The 20,273-nt window shown below is 35.8% G+C and overlaps 1 protein-coding gene and 1 long non-coding RNA gene across 4 annotated transcripts; both read right to left on the bottom strand.

Annotated features, from left to right (window-relative positions):
• Nucleotides 1-5,792: 5,792 nt before the first annotated feature.
• Nucleotides 5,793-20,159, bottom strand: LOC120210218. Its single transcript, XR_005524484.1, has 3 exons — nt 20,071-20,159; nt 19,507-19,508; nt 5,793-5,803 (listed from the first exon to the last, which is right to left on the bottom strand). It is a non-coding gene; the product is annotated as an uncharacterized LOC120210218 (long non-coding RNA).
• On the bottom strand, nt 8,172-10,318 carry LOC120210215 (DNA mismatch repair protein MLH3-like). Of its 3 annotated transcripts, none has more exons than XM_039208990.1 (8): nt 10,237-10,318; nt 10,110-10,163; nt 9,905-10,011; nt 9,605-9,653; nt 9,275-9,334; nt 9,088-9,160; nt 8,671-8,756; nt 8,172-8,541 (listed from the first exon to the last, which is right to left on the bottom strand). In XM_039208990.1, the coding sequence occupies exons 1-8, from the start codon at nt 10,312-10,314 to the stop codon at nt 8,386-8,388; spliced, it is 663 nt and encodes a 220-aa protein (XP_039064921.1). In that variant the 5' UTR covers nt 10,315-10,318; the 3' UTR covers nt 8,172-8,385. The 3 variants fall into 3 exon arrangements, with proteins under 3 accessions (XP_039064921.1, XP_039064923.1, XP_039064922.1); XM_039208991.1 differs by having other exon boundaries at nt 8,444-8,541; nt 8,646-8,756; XM_039208992.1 differs by lacking the exon at nt 8,671-8,756 and having other exon boundaries at nt 8,434-8,541.
• Nucleotides 20,160-20,273: the final 114 nt, after the last annotated feature.

Below are 20,273 nucleotides of genomic sequence, written 5' to 3'. Positions count from 1 at the left end.
ATTCCATCTCAATCTCTCACTTTCTCCGACGACATCCGTTTCTATATCCAACGACATCCTTCCCCATCTCTAATTTTTTTACATAATTTTATTTCTATATAATTTTTTAATGATTTCTCTCCCAAATTATCAACTATAAACTTAATAAAGGTATGTTTTTCTCTAAGTTAGTGATGATATCTAGTTTATAGCTCGTTTGTTTAGTAAATTAATTTACAATTTGTAGAATGAAATCATCTAATGTTGATCATGTTTGGATAGATTTGTGTTATGGAGGGTCATGGGAGAATGTTAATGGTGTTTTACAATTTATGATTTTACCCATGAATCTTCAACTAAAAATGTTATTAAAAAAGTTAACTTATGAAACTCTAATGTTACGTGTTTCAAAGAAATTGAATTTAGAGCCTCTAAGTGGATTTAGGCTATCTTATCAGAGAAAAGGTAAAGTTTATTTGTTAACCGACAATAAAGATGTTGAACGATTCATTGCTTACATTAGTGTTTCACAGGATGATGTTACATTGTATGTTGTTGAACCTAGAAGTAGTGAAGTTGGGTCAGTAATGGGTAGTAATCAACTAAGTTCTTCAGCCCCAGCTTATGGTGCTCACAATGTACAACGTTGTTATCAACCTCAAAATTTCATGGTTCCACCATAATTTCATCATCAAGAAAATTTTGTTTCACCACATTTCCAATACCAAACACAATCTCACAACCCATAACCTTTCCCTAATCCAAATCTCAATCAACTTTTAGCACCAAATTCTGGTTTTCGTATTGACCAGTTAGACGATGATGAGCCAACAGAAAAAATGTGAGTACTAGTCAGTATTCAAAATTTGATCTTGGTCAATACCCGGACTTTGATCTTGGTCAATACTCGGATTTTGATTATGTTTCAGAAGAAAAAACAGACCATGCATGTAATGATTTTGAAATTGGCCAATACCCAAATTTTGATGATGAAACAACCGCTGCCGAGGAAGATATTGTTGATGATAATGAGGAGGAATTTACGACTGTGAATGAACATGTTGAACATCCATTCTGTAATTCATATAACCCTAAAGAAGAAAAAGAATAAGAAGAAGTCCCCGAAGAAAAGAAAAAGAAGAAAATGCCACGGGAGTATAACTAGAATATGCCAGAATTACTTCAGATACCAGAAGAAGAGTTGGTAAAGATAGCAGTTGATTGTTACACAAAAGTTATTTGTATCAAGAAAGATGATTGTTTTGATACAAAGGAAGACTTGAAGATAGCTTTGTATACGAAATGTGTGGAAGATGACTATCAACTAAAAGTTAACAAATCAAGCAAAGATTGTTTCGAAACAAAGTGTAGGATTGACAAAAACTGTACGTGGCGTATGATTGCAAAGAGGATAAAAGATTGTGAAATGTTTCAAGTTAGGAATTTTATTGATAAACATCCATGTTCAAGAACCCAAGTTTTTCCTCACCATAGACAGGTAAACAAAAATGTGTTGGGTGGTTTTCTGGCTGAGTTAATGTTTTTGAATGGCAGGGTATATCGAGGACATGAAATTATGATTGACATGAATGCTCGGTTCAAGATTAGTATCTCATATTCTCAAGCTTGGATAGCCAAATGTTATGCCTTGGAATTGTTGAGGGGGTTGCCAGAAGCATCGTTTGCCCAACTGTCGGCTTATTGTCACAATTTAAAGCTAAACAATCTTGGGTCAGTAACTCATATCAAAACAGATAGAGATGGACGTTTTGAGTTGTTGTTTATAGCCATTGGTGTTGCGGTTAGTAAATCAATATAATTTTGTTGACTCATTTTTGTTAGTTACATGCATTTCACATTTAAATGATTATATTTCTTGTGTATATTATTTTGTAGATTCGTCCATTTATTACTTGCATGCGCCCAGTTATTATAGTTGACGGAGCACATTTGAAAGGTCGATACCTTGGAGTAAACTTATTAGCAGTAGCCATGGATGCTAACAATGAGATACTGCCAATAGCTTACGGGGTTGGCAAATCTGAAACCTCTTATTCATGGACATGGTTTATAGGGAATCTTAGGGATTACATATATCCTATTAGAAATCTGACAATCATATCCGATAGGGAAAACTCAATTGATAACGCTATTAGAAGGTGTTTCCCAGATGGTTTTCATGGACTTTGTGGTGTTCATTTGTACAGAAATATAAAATCAAGGTCTGCTGGTATAAAAAATCACAAATGGACATACTAGAAGACTGTAAAAGCTTATCGTGAAGTGGATTTTAATAAGCATATAAATTGATTAAGACGTGTTTTGCCTCAATATGCTCAAACACTAGAAGATGTCGGGTTTGAAAGATGGTCAAGAGTACATTAACTTGGAGCAAGATATGACTTCATGATGTCTAATAGTGCAGAATCAATCAACGCACTAAGTCGTCATTCCCAAAAATTACCCATTACTATGTTAATAGTTTTTTCGAGCCTCTATTCAACAGTGGTACTATAAGAAAAGAAACCATGCAGGTATTATTTCTTGAAATTCGTAACTTATCATATTTAATAGATTTTACTAAGTATTATTTATTTAAATTTACAGGAACATTGGAACGTCGTGTTAGACCATGGACTTGAAAAAAGATAACAAAACGTGTTGTGAAGTCAACGTCATGGAGTTGAACCATGTTCAAACACTTTGTTTGAAGTCTTGGATAATAACTTAAATGGGCTTGTCGATCTAAATGCAAAGACATGTAGTTGTATGAAATGGCAAACATCTGGTTATCCGTGTGACCATGTTATAAAAGTTACTCTTCATCTAAACCAAGATGATTCAAGCGCATATGCTATGGATTGCTACACTACAGAAGTATATCGACAGACTTATGCCGAGATTGTCTACCCTATTCCACATCCTTCTGAGTGGGACATACCAGATGACTTACAAACAGTTTTGCCACCAGTCATTGACAGAAGGCTACCTGGCCGACCAAAAAATCACGATCGTATATCGTCTAAGGGTGAAGAGAAGAAGATATCGACATGTAGTCGGTGCAAGGAAAGTGGTCATACAAGTTAACCTATGGATCACCAGTGCCATCACAATCATCTTTTCCTCTACCAACATATGGATCCTCATCAAACTCCAAAGCTCATATGGTGCCAAGCAAAAGGAAATCAAAATCGCAATCAAAATCAAAATCCCAATCACAACCGCCTTGACCTTTTGGGACTATTAACTTAGGTGATTTTTAAATGCAAACGTTGTATTATGTGTATTTTATGTGTGAATGCATACATTTTCAATTAGACATGCATTAGTGACTTGAGTTTGAATATTGCTATGATATGTTCAGTTGTTATCACTTATCAGATTGTTGTGTGTTATCTTTTTGAAGGTGTTTGCCTTGAATTGAAACTAGAAAAAAATATGGTTATTGTGAACTTCTCCGATTCACAATGCGAAAATAAAATTCGCAACATGAAAATCGCAACACGAATTTTATTTTCGCGTTGCGAATTCGATTTTCTTAAAGGTAGTGTGCCTTCTACAGGTCTTTATTGCCTTCAACATAATGCAGATTGAAATTAAACAACAAATTAATTAAACAAAAAAACAATTTTTATTTACACTTTATAGCATATTGATACATCAATTTGCCCCAGACAGTACATCCAAATGCTCCTAACAATAGGGAGCTTACAGATATTGGTCAGAAATTAGAACATCTGGAAGGATTAACATGCAGAAACGTTATAGCCATGAGATTTTCTACACATCCAAAACCAACAAATATGAGTTGAAATTATTGAATTCTAGGTACTTAACCAAACATTTTCAAACTACTTTTGATCAATATTTCATCTAAAACAAAGAGTAAATGGTTAATAACCATTGGTCAAACTTACCAATAACAAATGGTTGTTTATGCACACTTTCAGCACCTGGATGCATGTAGGCAACGTCTCGCATATATCTCTCTAGCCATAAAATGCCGAAACCACAACCCTACTGCACCTCTATCTCTATCTGTCGGAGGTAGAAACTGTTTACCTCCTCTCGTCATACGTTCCAAGCACATGCATACAAGAGGACCACAATCCCCTCTGGTTCCCGACGTTTGTTGTGGCGCTGTCTCATCTCTCATCATTGTAACTTTTAAATTATTTGGCTTCTTGTTTCTTGAATTAGTCCAATAAGCAATCGCATCCAAGTATTTAGCCAAAAGATCGCTCCATCCCCTACAAATAATATCTTTCAAATTAGACAATGGTATGTAATTCAGCATGCTGTCAGGGATGGGAGCTGAAGCTCGACGAGAATCCAATGACGATGTTCCATAACAGGGATAAACACTTGCATAATATAAATAATACTTCAATTGCGCACATCAAATAAATTTTTATGAACACCTTTAAATTTGCAAATATAAATACTAAGCTTATCGACCTCCCACCACGCAGGATAAAGGATAGCTTTGTCATTACCCAACGCATATGAAGCGTCTCTCTGATCCTGAAAGTGAGCTACGTGAAAAGACGAATGCATAATAGTTCATCGCGTCTTTTTTATTTTTTTCAATTTCCTTAGAATCAGAAGACATGACACCCATGCATCAATATGTTGTTTTATAAAAAAATACATATATTAGTGAATTTAATAAATTTTAAAAAATAATCAAAATCAATATAAAAAGATTATAATACTTACCAACGATTCGATATAGTCATTCTCTTCAACCCCTAATAAAAGCACCCCACCAAGACCGCTCAAGAAACAAATGTGTATTGTCGATTTTGCATATGTCAGTGTAGCACCCCTGGCTCCGCTCATGTAGATAAAAATCAAATACGGTCTTAGCCCAAACGATATTATCCATAATTATGTTTGGTAGTGTGCATATCTCATGCTGAGGAATGATACTTGCCAGTAGCTGATACGAAAACCTACTCTGATCCATCATACCAGGCACAAGAGGGGGTTTACCAATATGTCGAATGCCATATGGATCTTGAACGGTGGGAGGTGTATCCTGAACGATGGGAGGGGCCTCTTGAACGATGGGATGGCTCTTGAACATGACAGGTGAATCCGAACAATGTATGTGGATCGGGCTTCTTCTTACGTAGTATTGGAACTATTGAGGTGAAAGGATACGTAATGACACGTCCACGACGTCTGATGCGTGAACCCCGTAGTGCAAGAAAAACCCGACATAAAACACCTACCTTATCGGGCCGCTAAAAATAAATTAATACATAAATCAATAAATAAATAAATAATACCGAAAAAATGTTATTTTCATTTTTAGTATAGTATTTCTTATAAAATTAAACAAACTTACCTCATTGCGTAGAGTATGAACCTCATTATGCAACGATGAACAATCTCACGTAGAGCAGCTACTCACCACGTTAAAGCAGATACCTCACCCACGCATCATTATCATCACTTAAAGAACCGACCTCATCATGTAAAGCACCTAACTCATCATGTGGAGGTGAAGAACGGGGAGATAAATATCGTGGCATCTTTGCCGGTCACCTATCATGAGGTGTTAGTGGAGAAGAGGCTCGATGATGTGATGAAATAGGTAATGGCTCTCGGTGTCGAGGTGTAGAATTGGCTCGATCAGGTGATGGCTCTCAGTATTGAGGTGTAGAATCGGCTCGATCAGGTGATGGATCTCGGTGTCGAAGTGGAGAAGAGGCTCGATGAGGTGATGAATCTCGGTGTCGAAGTGGGGGGTGCTCATAATCTGTCCCATCAAAAAAACGCCTACTAGCTTGCCACCAATCAGTAGCAAGCTCAGCCTCTGTGGGTGTCAATGTCTGTAATGGATAGTTTGCCTCCTAACAATATAAAAGCCCAAACAAGTCAAACGTCTACTAGTAAAACTTGTTATATATGGTAGTATTTGGGTTAACTTACATCATTCATCGTCGTATATGGTAGTAAATCTTCCCAATCCAACAACCGGATCTCCTCCAAGTAATAGCCCTAAGAATTCATTTGAATTCTTGATGGCATAAGTATGCATGCTGGGAAATGCCTCAAATATCCAAATCTACAAACAATATAATACACAAACATTAATTTTAGTAATTGTTAAATAATTAATTTTGGAAACATTATATAGAAATTCTTACCTTAAAGGCCCAAATAAAGCATGCCAAAGTATATTTGGAACCATGCCCACGCAAACTACGACGGTCCTCAAAGGCATACGAAATTTTTTCCAGGTAGCTTTCCATATATGAACCCCACGAAACACGTTCCATGCATCAGATCCTCTACCATATAATAAAATCCTGAGAATATGTTATGCCCTATTTAGCTAAAAAGACGGCATACAAAAGTAACAAAAGGCATACTCAGACAACATCAAGGTCATCCATCCGAGTAAAACCATCTTTAAGAAGTAATCTTCTTAAATCGGTGACGTGTAAAGTGGCCTTCACCTTTGCCAGCTCAGGAAAACCCGAAATAACCATGATGGGTGGGCAATATGACTAGTGTATGGACCTAATTCATCGTGTCGTCCGAAACTTAGACCAATGACTAAACAAAACTCCTCCTGCCCAAAACGAGTATATGCCGGTGGAAAATGAAACTATATCTCCTCATCACCACGTTGTATCCCCTCGGGTAGATCGTTAGTCATGGTCTGAAGAAACAAATGAGTCAACATAGCATCTCCATCTGGATATTGTATTTTCAGCCATGGCCCGAAACAAGTATTCTCAAACAAATTTCTTTGGACAGGTGTGAGTGTCGACACAATTGTAGTGGCTAGACTTAATTTATTCCTTAAAGTCAATGCAACCAAAAAAAATTCCTAACAAAAACAATAAATATACCAAGTTAGATATACTAATAATATACCAAAAACTACAAATTATACACAATAAACAGACATGTATTAAACAGGGAAAATATATTCAAATATGTTTCAAACTAGCCCGATATTCACCCAAGTCATTATTCTATCATAGTTCTCAAAATGCATCAGATAACATTCCAGAAGTAAGTATAAACATTTAAAAAGGACAACATATAGGTTTAGTGCAGGTCCAAGGACAACATTCTAGAAGAGTAGTAGTTTATTCTTGAAACTTAAATTCGCAACACCGTGAAGTTCGTATTTGTCTTTGTTTTTTTGTTGAAGTAATGCAATTCATTCAAGTTTTAATTTGCAGAAGAGTAGTTTATTCTTGAAACTTAAATTCGCAACATGAAAATCGCAACTCGAAAATGAAATTCGCAACACAAAATTCGCAACGCGAAAACTAAAATCGCGTTGCGATTTTCGTGTTGCGAATTTAAGTTTCAAAAACTACTCTTCTTCTGCAAATTGAAACTTGAATGAATTGCATTACTTCAACCAAAAACAAATGCAAACTTCACAGGGTTAAAGACTAAACAGTTTAGCAGTACTGGCAACAACCGAATGAATTTACTAAACAATCTAAGTGAAATGGTTAATCAATATATTGAAATTACGAGTAAATTTATCATCAATTTAAATATGAAAAATATAATAATAATACAAAAATTTCAAATTAAAAATAATTAAAAAAACTAACCCTCAGTGGTTGATTTTCTATTTGTGGTCGTGAATGGTTGTGAGAAGGTGGCTCTGAGAGATGGAGATAGAGGGGGGTCGCCGGATATGGGGACAGATATCGCCAGAGATGGGGACGGATGTCACCATAGAGAGTGAGAGATGGAGATGAGACTGATTTGCGATTTAGAGTTTTAGGTTATGAGTTGCGATTTACGGAATATGACGTTTATATTTGTGTTGTGAAATTAATATTCGTGTTTAGAATTTGAAAATAAAATTCACGTTACGAAAATAAACGCGCTTTACGAATTTGACTTATGTGTTGCGAAAAAGAAATTTGAGTTCCGAATTTTAAAACTGAGTTACGAATTTGGAAATTATGTTGCGAAATTAGAATCCATGTTGCGAAATTAGAATCCATGCTGCGAATTTGAAATCGCGTTACGAATTTGTTGGTTATTTTCGTAAATTCAAAAAAATTGGTTAAAATCATATATTACAAGGTATTTTCAGTCACTGAAGTTATTTTCTCTTCTTTTTACTTACAATGACCCTATTGTGTTTAGAATCCATGGGGGTGAAGAAAGAACGAAAAAGAGTTATAGCACATTACAATTATTTTAAAAAAAGACCGAACGAGAGAATGATCGTAAAAGAATGTCAATTGCCCATCTTGGATAATGCTTCCGTGCCCTGAAAGCCAAATTTGACTTCTCATTGACGCCAACTTCTCGCAGGCTTTAGAAATCAGGTTACCAAAATCAATCCAACAACCCAATTGCCTAAACAACTCAGCTTAGCACGTGAGTTTGTTATTCCATTGGCTGCTCTTAACCGCAAGCTGGCTCGCTCAAGGCCGACTCTTTGTCGATATAGCCCATGCCATAACTCCCTCGGTTTGTCACACTCACTTGCATCTTAGCTATTTGATTATGCAATGCCTCCAAATTCACTAGCGGGGCTGTGGTTGGCCGCCCATGAGCACACTGCATGATATCGTTTTCACATTTATAAAGGAAACAGGAGGATTTCTCTCACATGTACAAATGAATGCACTAAATGTCAGTGATCAAACTGGAGAGAAAAACACTTGCTGTGGTGCATGATTAACTCACTTGGAAGCACAATGAGGTCTGCTTTAGCTCTTCAACTATTAAGGAACATTCTGAAGGAAGTAAAGAGTCTCCGAACATAATAGCACCTTATTGATGAAAGCACGACAGGAAGTTACTCGAAGTTAGCCAACTTGTAATGATGGACACGATATCAATAGCATATTAATGAAGGCTATGCAAATAGCTAAGAGTCGGAGTTCTAAATAGACATAAAACCCAAAAAATACATAGATAACTCTACAGCTACACTATAGAAGTCTCACTTGACCCAACTTTCGTGCATATAGAGGCATTTGCTCAGATAATTATTTCGTAGACCACTCTAATCATGTATTATAAAGAATAAAAATCCCTCCCACGTATATGATTGAATTTGATTCCCACACTTGCCATTTCTTAGCGAGATCAGGCATATACCTCGGCATGCTTTGCAATTAAGAATGCGACTAACTGATGGAGGCATTGTTGATGATCCATCCGTATCAGCAAGCTACGTATCATAAATATAAATTAAGTGTTAGAAATTAAATACCTTTACCAACAAGTCAAGGGGAAAGGAGTAGTAGGGTGTAAATGTTCTAATAAGCAACAAACCATGTATTACCTGGTGAAGAAATTCCAAGAGATCAACATCAGATAAATTAACACCTAAAATGCAAGGTACCTGTGCATATTATCCATATAAAACTTCATTGACATCATAGTTTAACAGAACAGAAAAGGCAAACTTGAATTTGCATGATAAAAAACAAGGACAAGGGAAATATTTGCGGGGGTGACCGTCCAACTTTTCCATCAAAATATGATAAAAACAATAATTTCGGCCCAACCTCATTGGACTTACAAAAAAAGAAGTAAAGGTCATGCAAAAGATGTAAGGTTTGTTGTTGTTTAGCCTCCATCAAATATAAACAGAAGTGTAATGGAGCTTAACTGCAAGAAGTTTGACAACAGCCGGCTTAGGATGAATAAGGTCTAAATTCCTGCATAGTAATTAAATTTAAGAGGCAAAGTCAGGAATCATAATAAGGACAATATCAATGAATCAGAAGCAATGAAAGAACATTAAGGATTATTTGCATAATGGTGAAACACCTGTTAAACATCTTTATAGCTAAGAGCCATGCATCTTTGAACAATGTTTTCTCCACTAAATCCACATCCAGAATTATTTATCCCACAGAGAACTACACGTGCATATTTTCAAGAAAAAAAAGGGAAAAAAACAAATTACTTCTTGAAGGATCTTGATTCTTGGGTGTGAAAATTGCAGATCCAGCCCCACTGTCTTATTTGCTCAGAATAATTGTGCAGTAACTGATATCCCATCTCTGGCAGGATCTGTTATTTAACAACTAATAAGTTAAACCTAGAATCACAAAAAAGAACCATCTTTAGCAATGTCCAGGGTAAAGCTTCAAACATCAAACTAGGTATACCATCTCTTTCTCTGTAGCCAAATAGGTGACTGACTTCCCTTCACCAGATAAGACCTGGTTTTCAACATGTCAAATCAGTAGCGAAAAATCTCTACTTCCACAAATTTGAACTTGAAAATGTTTTTACCATGTGACGAAGTTCTTCTAGTTTTATTCTTTCATCTGCAGCATGCTGCAAAAGAGAACAATAATTAGAGTTAATCATACTGGCAAAGTTTCTTACGTTAATATTATTATTTTGTTCGTCCAAATCAGCATATAAGTTATCCTTTGTTCTATAGGCATCAAATTCAAGGTTTACCAAAAGTTTGAATTATGGTATCTTTCACCTAGTTGAGTGATCTTTGCAACTAATATCATAATAATTTCTATCACAAAATCTGTGACACAAGTCAGCCTCAAATTCATGCCATGTCACTCTATACTTCTGCATAATATACCTATCAAAACAGGTTTCAGCCTTCCCCACTAAATGCATAGCAACTATTTCCAGTTTCTGCTACTCTGATATTCCAAACAAATTAAAAATTTTCTGACATTTCCTAATCCAACCCCTAGGATTGTTACCATCAAACATTGGTAGCTCTAATTTTGGTCTAGGTAGCACAGAACTTGTGTTCCAAAAAGGATTTTTAAAATAGTTTCTAGTGTCCACATGTTCATCTCCTCCCCCTTTAATCTCACTAGAACTACCTATCTGATTTTCTTCTTGCAACTTTGGATTAACAGTTTGATGACCAGTAAACCCCACAGGTTTAGAAGCTAATATCCCTAGTTCATTAGGTTGAAAAGTATACTTCTCATGCTCATTAAGAACCGTAATCAAGCATGGTTGTTTACCTCTATTTTTGTCCTGTTTCTCAGCTGATGTTGTTTGATTCTTCACTGACTGAGGTGAATCTTTCTCCTCAGCTGCTTGATTGACCAGCTGTAGGATCCTCTGTAAATACCCTCTGTTCTCAGTCATTCCTTCTTCTAATGTTTGAATCCTTCCTTCCAACTTAGCTTTCAGTTCAGTACACCATGATGGCAAAGACTCCTCTTTCACCTCCATGTTCTATTCTGGTACTTCACTGGTTCTAGTTTTCTGCATCTTCCTTGTCCTTCCCAGCGTGAAGTCTTTGATTTTGGATCACAAAACTCAGCTCTGATTACCAATTTGTTATGATTTAGGATGAGAATATAGAAGAAATTTAGGGATTTCAGAAATAGAGACTTAGATACAGAAAATGTGCTTTCATTCATAAGATAATCCTTTAAAGGATCAGTACAAATTATATATATACAGTACCAGCTGTCAAAACAGCATCTCTAACAAAATAACCGCCCAAAGCTGACTCACCATTCCCACTTCTCTCCTAATATTGTTCTAACAGACTCAAGCCCAACTTATAAGCCCACTCGTAATTAAAATTGGGTTACCATAATAAACCCACTAACACCCTCCCGCATATACCTTCAGCCGCATCCCTAATATTCACTTCGATTCCCCATTTCTTCAGATAGGCATCAATCCCTAGCCCCCTGTGCAATCCCTAAATTCATTCGATTCTTCCCCCAATTTTTGCTGTTGCATCCCAATCTTCTCTTCGAAATTTCCCCCAAATCACCACGATCAAACCCTAATTTTCCTGCCCCAATCTTCTCTTCGAAATTTCCCCCAAATCACCACGATCAAACCCTAATTTTCCTGCTATCATAACAGAAAGGTGGTTTGTTACTTTTATTGATGACCACACACGGTTATGTTGAATTTATCTAATGAATAAAAAGTCTGACGTGAAAGATTTATTCAAAAAAAATTTACACTTGATTGAAAACCAATTTCAAACCAAGATTAGTATTTTACATTCTGACAATGGAACAGAATATTTTAGTGAGAACTTGGGTGATTTTTTGAAAGAGAAAGGGATTTTTCATCACTCCACATGTCGGGTTACCCCTCAAAAAAATGGCATTGCAGAACGAAAAAATAAACATTTAATTGAAGTAGCACGTGTCATAATGTTTTACATTCATGTTCCCAAATACTTATGGGGTAAAGCAGTTTTAACAGCCGCTTACTTGATCAATAGGATGCCTACTAAGGTGTTAACATACAAAACACCACTCGATTGCCTAAAATCATCTTTTCCTGGAACAAGGTTGTTTTCTTATTTACCTATCAAAGTTTTTGGATGTACTGTCTACGTTCATGTTCCATGCCAATTTCTTTCAAAACTTGACCCGCGTGCTATTAAATGTGTTTTTTGGGGTATTCTTCAAATAAAAATGGGTATAAGTGTTTTGATCCTCAAACAAAAAAAATTCTGTGAGTATGGAGTGTCGTTTTTGGAAACAAAATTTTATTTCACAAAAAATTCTCTTCAGGGGGAGACAAGTGATGTAGAAGACAATTTTTGGGACATTTTTATCCCACTACCCAATGTCATTTATCCTACACAGAAACCACGTATTTCTAAGAGTGATCGCTTTGAAAATCTAAATTCAAGTGTTTCTAATAATGATTGCCAAGGAGAACTAGGTTTGTTGGTGCCTAATGAAGGAGATTCTCGTTCAGGGGGAGAAGTACTACAAATTAGTCAACGTGATTTGAATTCTGAGCTTCAGTTTTATACTAGGAAGAGATTTCATCTGAGAAATAAAGACTCAAATATCAACCCTGCACGAAACCAATCTGAAGATCTGAATTCTGCTGTCGAAACTTCAGGTAATCCTATCCCTACTACACATTTGATTTCCTCCACTTTGTCCAACAATTCGCCTAGTATTCCTGATCTTGATGTCCCTATAGCACTTAGGAAAGGTGTCCGAAATTGCACTCAACATCCCATTGCAAAATATCTTTCCTATCACAGACTATCAAAAAACCATAAAGCTTTCACATATAGGATTTCACATTTGTTTGTTCCAAGGAATATACAGGAAGCATTGGATGATCCGAATTGGAAATTAGCAGTCATGGAGGAGATGAATACTCTAAGGAGAAGTGGTACATGAGAGATTGTCGATCTACCCAAAGGAAAGAAAATAGTCGGGTGTAAATGGGTGTTTACAATAAAAAGTAAAGCTGATGGAAGCGTTGAGAGATACAAGGCGAGATTGGTGGCTAAAGGCTTTACTAAGACATATGGGATTGACTACCAAGAGACTTTTGCTGCTGCTAAAATAAATTCTATTAGAGTGTTGTTATCTCTTGCAGTGAACTCCGATTGGCCTCTACATCAACTTGACGTTAAAAATGCATTTCTCAATGGTGATCTGGAAGAGGTGTATATGAGCCTACCGCCAGGATTTGAGAAGAAACTTGGCAGTAACAAAGTATGCAGATTACATAAGTCGCTATATGGACTCAAACAGTCACCAAGACCTTGGTTTGACCGCTTTGGAAAGACAGTTATCAGTTATGGCTTCTTGCAGAGTCAAGCTGATCACACAGTATTTTATAAACATTCAAAAGATGGTAAAGTTGCAATTTTGATTGTTTATGTTGATGATATTATACTCACTGGTGATGATGAAACATAATTATATATTTTGAAGAAAAGACTAGCAAAGGATTTCCAAATTAAGGACCCGGGAGCTCTTAAGTATTTCCTTGGAATGGAATTTGCAAGATCTAAGGAAGGCATATTTGTCAATCAGAGAAAATATGTTCTTGATCTCCTTGGAGATACAGGTCTACTTGGTTGTAAGATGGTTGAAACTCCGGTTGAGCCAAACTTGAAGTTACAAGCTGCTAAGGTTGAAGAAGTAAAGGACAGGGAACAATATCAGAGACTTGTAGGGAGGTTGATTTACTTGTCTCATACACGGCCTGATATTGCTTTTGCAGTTAGCATGGTAAGTTAATTCATGCACTCACCATGGGCGGAGCATTTTGAGGCCGTCTATAGGATCTTAAGATATTTGAAAGGAACTCCAGGAAGAGGCTTATTGTTCAAGAAACATGAACATCTTCAAGTTGAAGTCTACACAAACGCAGATTGGGTAGGAAGTGTTACAGACAGAAGATCAACGTCTGGATACTATTCCTTTGTTGGAGGAAACCTAGTTAAATGCGGAGTAAAAAACAAAATATGGTAGCTAAAAGTAGTGCTGAAGCAGAATTCAGAGTCGTGGCCCATGGAATCTGCAAGGCGATGTGGATAAAAAGGATTCTTGAAGAATTAAAGTTTTCTTACTCGACTCCAATGAAGGTCTATTGTGACAACAAAGCTGCTATTGCTATCGCTCATAATCCAATTCTTCATGATCGCACGAAACATATAGAAGTGGATAAACATTTCATTAAGGAGAAAGTCAATGCGGGAATAATATGCATGACATACCTTCCAACTAATGAACAATTAGCTGTTGTACTAACGAAGGGACTACACAATAAGCAATTTGGTAAGCTAACTAGCAAGCTGGCTATGGAAGATATCTTTAAACCAGCTTGAGGGGGAGTGTTGGATATTTGGTCATTGAAAGCCTTGATTTAGTCATAATCTGTGAGATATTCTAGGATTGATGTAAATGTAGAAAGTAAAGATGTAAATCAAGAAAAGTAGGAAAGTAGAAGCTGTCAAATATTGGCTCTAATTAATTTCCTTTTTGTTATAATTTCTCTCTGTATAAAAGGAGCCTTGTACTTATTCAAGAAATAAGACATATTATTCTTCATTCTTTTCTAATTATAGAGTATACCAAAGGGTAATAAAGTGAATAGTCCTCATCAAACACTCTATTGAAGGGATGATGTCTATTTGGCTACTGTAATTTTAAGAAAATTCACTCAAGGGTCAACATTTGAAAACACAAAAAATCTAGTACTTTTTCTCTTCTTTTCTTTCTCCCCCTGATTTACTAACTTTCAGGCCAAATCCATCCAATCACTAGGCAAAGGAGGCCGGAGCCAACGTTGGCAGCTTGGAATAGGCTTGAAACATGCCAGTTCCACTACTATTCAAACCTCTGGCCAAATCCAGCCAGTAACAAGTCAGGCTCGGCAAGAAAGTTAATAGATAGGAGAGAGAAAGTAGGAAAGAAAAAGATAGAGCTTCTAATTTTTAAAATTAATATATATTGTAGAAATCAGAGTAATTCTCTGTATTTTCATATTATTTTCAATAGGACAGATTACATCTTTTATATACAAATTATCTCTCTAAAGTAGGAAATACTTAAGAAATGAAAGATACTAATCCTAGGATGTGATCCCTTAAAATAAGGGATTGTATAAATATATGTACAGAATCCCTTAAGTAAATGAATGATATCAAATCATATCTCTATAATTCCTATACTCCCCCCTCAAGCTGGAGAATATACATGTATAATCCCAGCTTAAATAGGAATTTATTGAAAACAGGATTTGGCAAAGCCTTAGTGAGAATGTCTGCAACTTATTCTTCTAACGGAATGTATGAAAGTGTGATTGTCTTTTTGTTAACTTGATCAACTATAAAATGCCTATCAATCTCAACATGCTTTGTACGATCATGTTGAACTGGGTTTTTGACAATTTGAATAGCAGATTGATTTTCACACAAGACTTCAAAGTGATCCTCTTGATTAGTGCCAAGTTCTTTCAGTAGTTTAAGTAGCCAAATTCCTTCGCATATTCCTAATGCTAGTGCTCTAAATTCAGCTTCAGCACTACTTCTTGAAACGACAGATTGTTTCTTACTTCTCCAAGTTGTAAGGTTACCCCAAACAAATATGTAGTAGCCACTAGTGGATCTCCTTTCAGTAAGATCTTCGACCCAACTAGAGTATGTAAAAATTTTAACAGTTTTGTCTTGTGTCTTCTTAAACATTAAGTCGTGTCCTGGAGTTTTCTTCAACTACTTGAGAATTCTATTTGTTGATGTCATATGCTCTTCAGTAGGATTAATCATGTGTTGACTTATCACATTTACGGGAAAGGCTATATCTGGCCTTGTCAAGGATAAATAAATTAATTTCCCAACTAATCTTGGAAATTTCTCTTTGTCTACTAAGGAGCCATCTTCTTTGCTAAATTTCAAGATTGCCTCCATTGGTGTATCAATCGGCTTACAACCAAGAAAACCAGTTTCTTTGAGTAAATCAAGTACATATTTTCTTTAGTTGATTACAAGTCTTTCTTTTGACCTTATCACCTCCATTCCTATGAAATACCTTAGCTTTCCCAAGTCCTTGGTTTTGAATTCCTCATTTAACAACTTCTTCAAATTGCAAATCTCTTCTTCATCAACTCCGGTAAGAATTATGTCATCCGCGTACACAATAAGGATAACTTTCTTATTTTTAGAAATTACCTTGATGAAAAGAGTATGATCGGCGAGGGACTGCTTGCAGCCGTTTTTCATAATGACTTTAGTGAACCACTCGAACCAAGCTCTGGGTGATTGTTTTAATCCGTATAGAGACTTGTTGAGCTTGCACACCTTGTTACTTCCTTCAACAGACTTTAAGCCAGGTGACAACTTCATATAGACTTCTTCTTCTAGTTTGCCATTAAGAAAAGCATTTTTTACATCAAGTTGTTTTAATTTCCAATCACAATTTACAGCAAAATTTAGGAGTACTCGAACAATATTCAGTTTCTCCACAGGTGCAAAAGTTTCTGTAAAATCTATCCCATATGTTTGCGTAAAGCCTTTGGCCACTAGTTTAGCTTTGCATCGTTGAATACTACCATTGGAGTTATACTTTACAGCAAAGATCCATTTACAGCCAACAACCTTTTTTCCTTGAGGAAGGTCCGTAACGGTCCAAGTAGCATTTTTCCCTAGTGCACAAATTTCTTCTTCAACAGTCCTTCTCCATTTTGAATCCTTTAGAGCTTCAGCTATGCTTGTGGGAACATGTTCTTTATCTAAGTTTGATGTAAATTCTTGAAAAGACGGCATCAGTGAATTATAACAAACAAATTTTTCAATAGGATGCTTGGTGCACTGTCTAACCCCTTTTCTAATAGCAATAGGGAAGTCATCTAGAGTAGGGGAAGTGGACTTACTGATTTCTTCTTCTATTTCGGCAGCTGGACCCAAATCCAATTCTCGACAAGCATCAGATTGCAAAACAGCCTCAGGAATATGTGTTATTTTCCTTGTATAGACACGAAGTTGTTTGATTGGTGATGTTTGTGGAAGATTTTGAATAGGAGTAGGTGTGTTTTCAGGAAGGGTGTTTAAAGTAGGTGTGGGTGAAGGAGTGATAGGTACCATAGATGAATCAATGGGAGTAGTTACAGGTGACAAGTCTGTAGGTAAAGACAAAATTGGTGGCAATTCTGAAGGTTGAGAATAAAAAGTAGGAGGAGATATCTGATGTGACTGAAAATCCTTCTATGTCTCCCCATGAATTTCAGCCTGAGTGAAATAGGGATCCTGCACATAAAATGTTACATCCATAGTGGTAAAAAATAGTTTAGAATGAGGATAATAGCATTTATAACCCTTCTTAAGTGAAGAATACCCAACCAGTAGACACTTTAATGATTTAGGATCTAACTTAGACTTATTAGGAGCACTGTTTTGGATAAAAACAGTACAACCAAATATTTTAAGTGGAAGAATGAAGGAGACAGGTTTAAAATGGGGAAAGTATTGCAAAAATATAAATTGAGGTGTTTGAAATTGTAAAATCTTACTATGCATTCGATTGATTAAATATGTGGTAGTTAATAAGGCTTCCCCCACAAATATTTTGGAACATTAGTGGTAAATAGAAGAGAACGAGTAACTTCAAGAAGGTGTATATTTTTTCTTTCGGCAATGTCGTTTTGTTGTGGGGTATCAACACAAGAACTAATCTAAACTATGCCCTTTTCCCTGAAAAACGCACCCAAAGACTTAGCAAAAAAATCACTGCCATTATCAGATTTAAAGAGCTGAATTTTAGAACCAAATTGAGTGAGAACCATGTTATAAAATTGGGTAAAAACACCAGCAATTTCATATTTATCTTTTAGCAAATAAGTCCAAGTTATCCTACTGTGAACATCAATGAAAGTGATAAACCACTTACAATTATCAGCATTCTTCACCCAAGAAGGGCCCTAAATATCACTGTGGATCAAAGCAAAAAGGTGAGAAGGCTTGTATATAGAAGGAGAATAAGTTGATTTAGTATGTTTGGCAAGAGAGCAAGCTTTGCAAGAAAAAGAATTTGGCATTTTATGAATAAATAAAGCAGAAAAAACTTTTACAAGATAGTGGAAACTAGGATGGCCTAAACGAGTGTCATAACATAACATTATCAACTTTTTCTAAAACGGTGAAAGATTTCAGGATTTCGATTTTAGTAGAGGCAGGAAGAATATAAAGATCATTCTGCAAGCTAGCCTTACCAATCATCTTCTTCGAGTTCAGTGCCTGCAAAGTACAATCAATATCATTAAAAATTGCAGAGTAGTACAAGGTGGAAAATTTACTAACGGAAACAAGATTGCAAGCCAGATTTGGTACGAAAAGGACATTTTTAAGTACAATCTGATCATTGAAAATAACAGTGTCATATCCTTCTATTTTGCACAAGGAACTATCAGCCGTTTTGACAGCTTTACCAAAGTTTGGAAAAAAATTGCAAAACAAATCTTTATTACTAGTTATATGATTTGTAGCACCAGAATCGATGATCCAATTATGGGTCAACTGGGAGGAGAAAAAAACTGTAGCATGAGGTTTACCTTCTGGTTCTTTCATGACCATATTACCTTCTGATTGAGCAACAGAACCAGAAAAATTTTATGGATTCAAAGTGATCTCCGGAGTAGAAGAAGAAGTTGTGGACATCGTCTATGCTGGAAAGAAGCCGTAACCTAATTTGATACCATGTAGAAATCAGAGTAATTCTTTGTATTTTCATATTATTTTCAATAGGACAGATTACATCTTTATATACAAATTATCTCTCTAAAGTAGGAAACACTTAAGAAAGAAATATATTAATCCTAAGATGTGATCCCTTAAAAAAAGGGATTATATAAATATTACAGAATCCCTTAACTAAAGGAATGATATCAAATGAAACATAGTATGACCAAAGTAGAAGGTTCCATAACAAAAGGGACTGGTCACGAAACAAAATGGCGTACAAGGGCCAAATATAACATCTACTATCATGGAAAGCAGTATCAAGTATTTTGTCCATGCTTCTATGCAATAGAAACATGCAACCCCAGTATGTTCTGAGATCATGAAAAAGTTTAAATTAGTTCTCAAATGTTTTGAATAAACATGATTTTGAACTGGATGCTAAGGTTCCTCCATTAAAACAAAATGTTTTAACAAATAGAAATGCATATTAAATCACAGTTCATAATTAGACTGAATATTACCTTAAATTCAACATGTGTTTTTGATGGTTCAAAGGTTAAATCATAGAAAGACGGAGGGTAGCTAATATTCATTATGTAGGATGGAACCACTTGAGATCTACTCCTTTTCCCATTCTTGGTCCAGTTATTAGTCTTCTCTGGATGTAAAGACTCAAAACTAGTGGCCAAGTTGTTCAGCAACCTATGAATTGGGCCCTTGCAGACAACCTTGAATTGATATCTGACATTTGTAAAGGTACAAAACTAAATCGATTATAAACAATATCTTCGTATTCACTAGCCCTATAATGGTCTCAGATATTCTGTAGTACATATATTTGAAAGGCATGCCAGAAAGAATGACTAAGAATGAACCCTGAAGATAAAACTGATGAAGAACTTATTCAGTTAATCAAAAATTATTCTACCTTAAAAGAAAACCATCACAAGGACCAGATATGTAGACTGAAAGCTTGAGGGTCCATCATTAGCATTCAGCTTCTGCAGACAGGCACGTCCTCAATCGCAAGACCATCATTAAAAGTGGAAAAGGGGAAGAAGAAGGATGCAGAGAGAGAATCTTATCCTCCTAAATTAAACAAATAATAAAGTTAAAACAGAAAAGGAACACAAATCATAGAGCTACAACTAAGAAATTTGACAAGAACATACCTCTCAATATCAATTACATTGAAGTAAACCATTGGGTGAACAAGGGCAATTCTAAATACACACTTTTTAATAGAGTGCAGCACCTTCATCGGGCTTCAAATTCAGCATTGCAAATCACAAGCATCAGTTCAGTGTAACAGAAGAGATTTCAGAAGGTGTAACCAATAGCTAGTTTAATAACCATGTTAACTTATAAGGGATAC

The sequence above is a fragment of the Hibiscus syriacus genome, unplaced genomic scaffold (genome assembly GCF_006381635.1).
Source record: "Hibiscus syriacus cultivar Baekdansim isolate YM2019G1 unplaced genomic scaffold, ASM638163v2 tig00109919_pilon, whole genome shotgun sequence".
In the NCBI taxonomy this organism is placed as follows: Eukaryota; Viridiplantae; Streptophyta; class Magnoliopsida; order Malvales; family Malvaceae; genus Hibiscus; species Hibiscus syriacus.
Note: the sequence above shows the minus strand (reverse complement) of the source record. Positions and strands in the feature narration are given on the sequence as shown.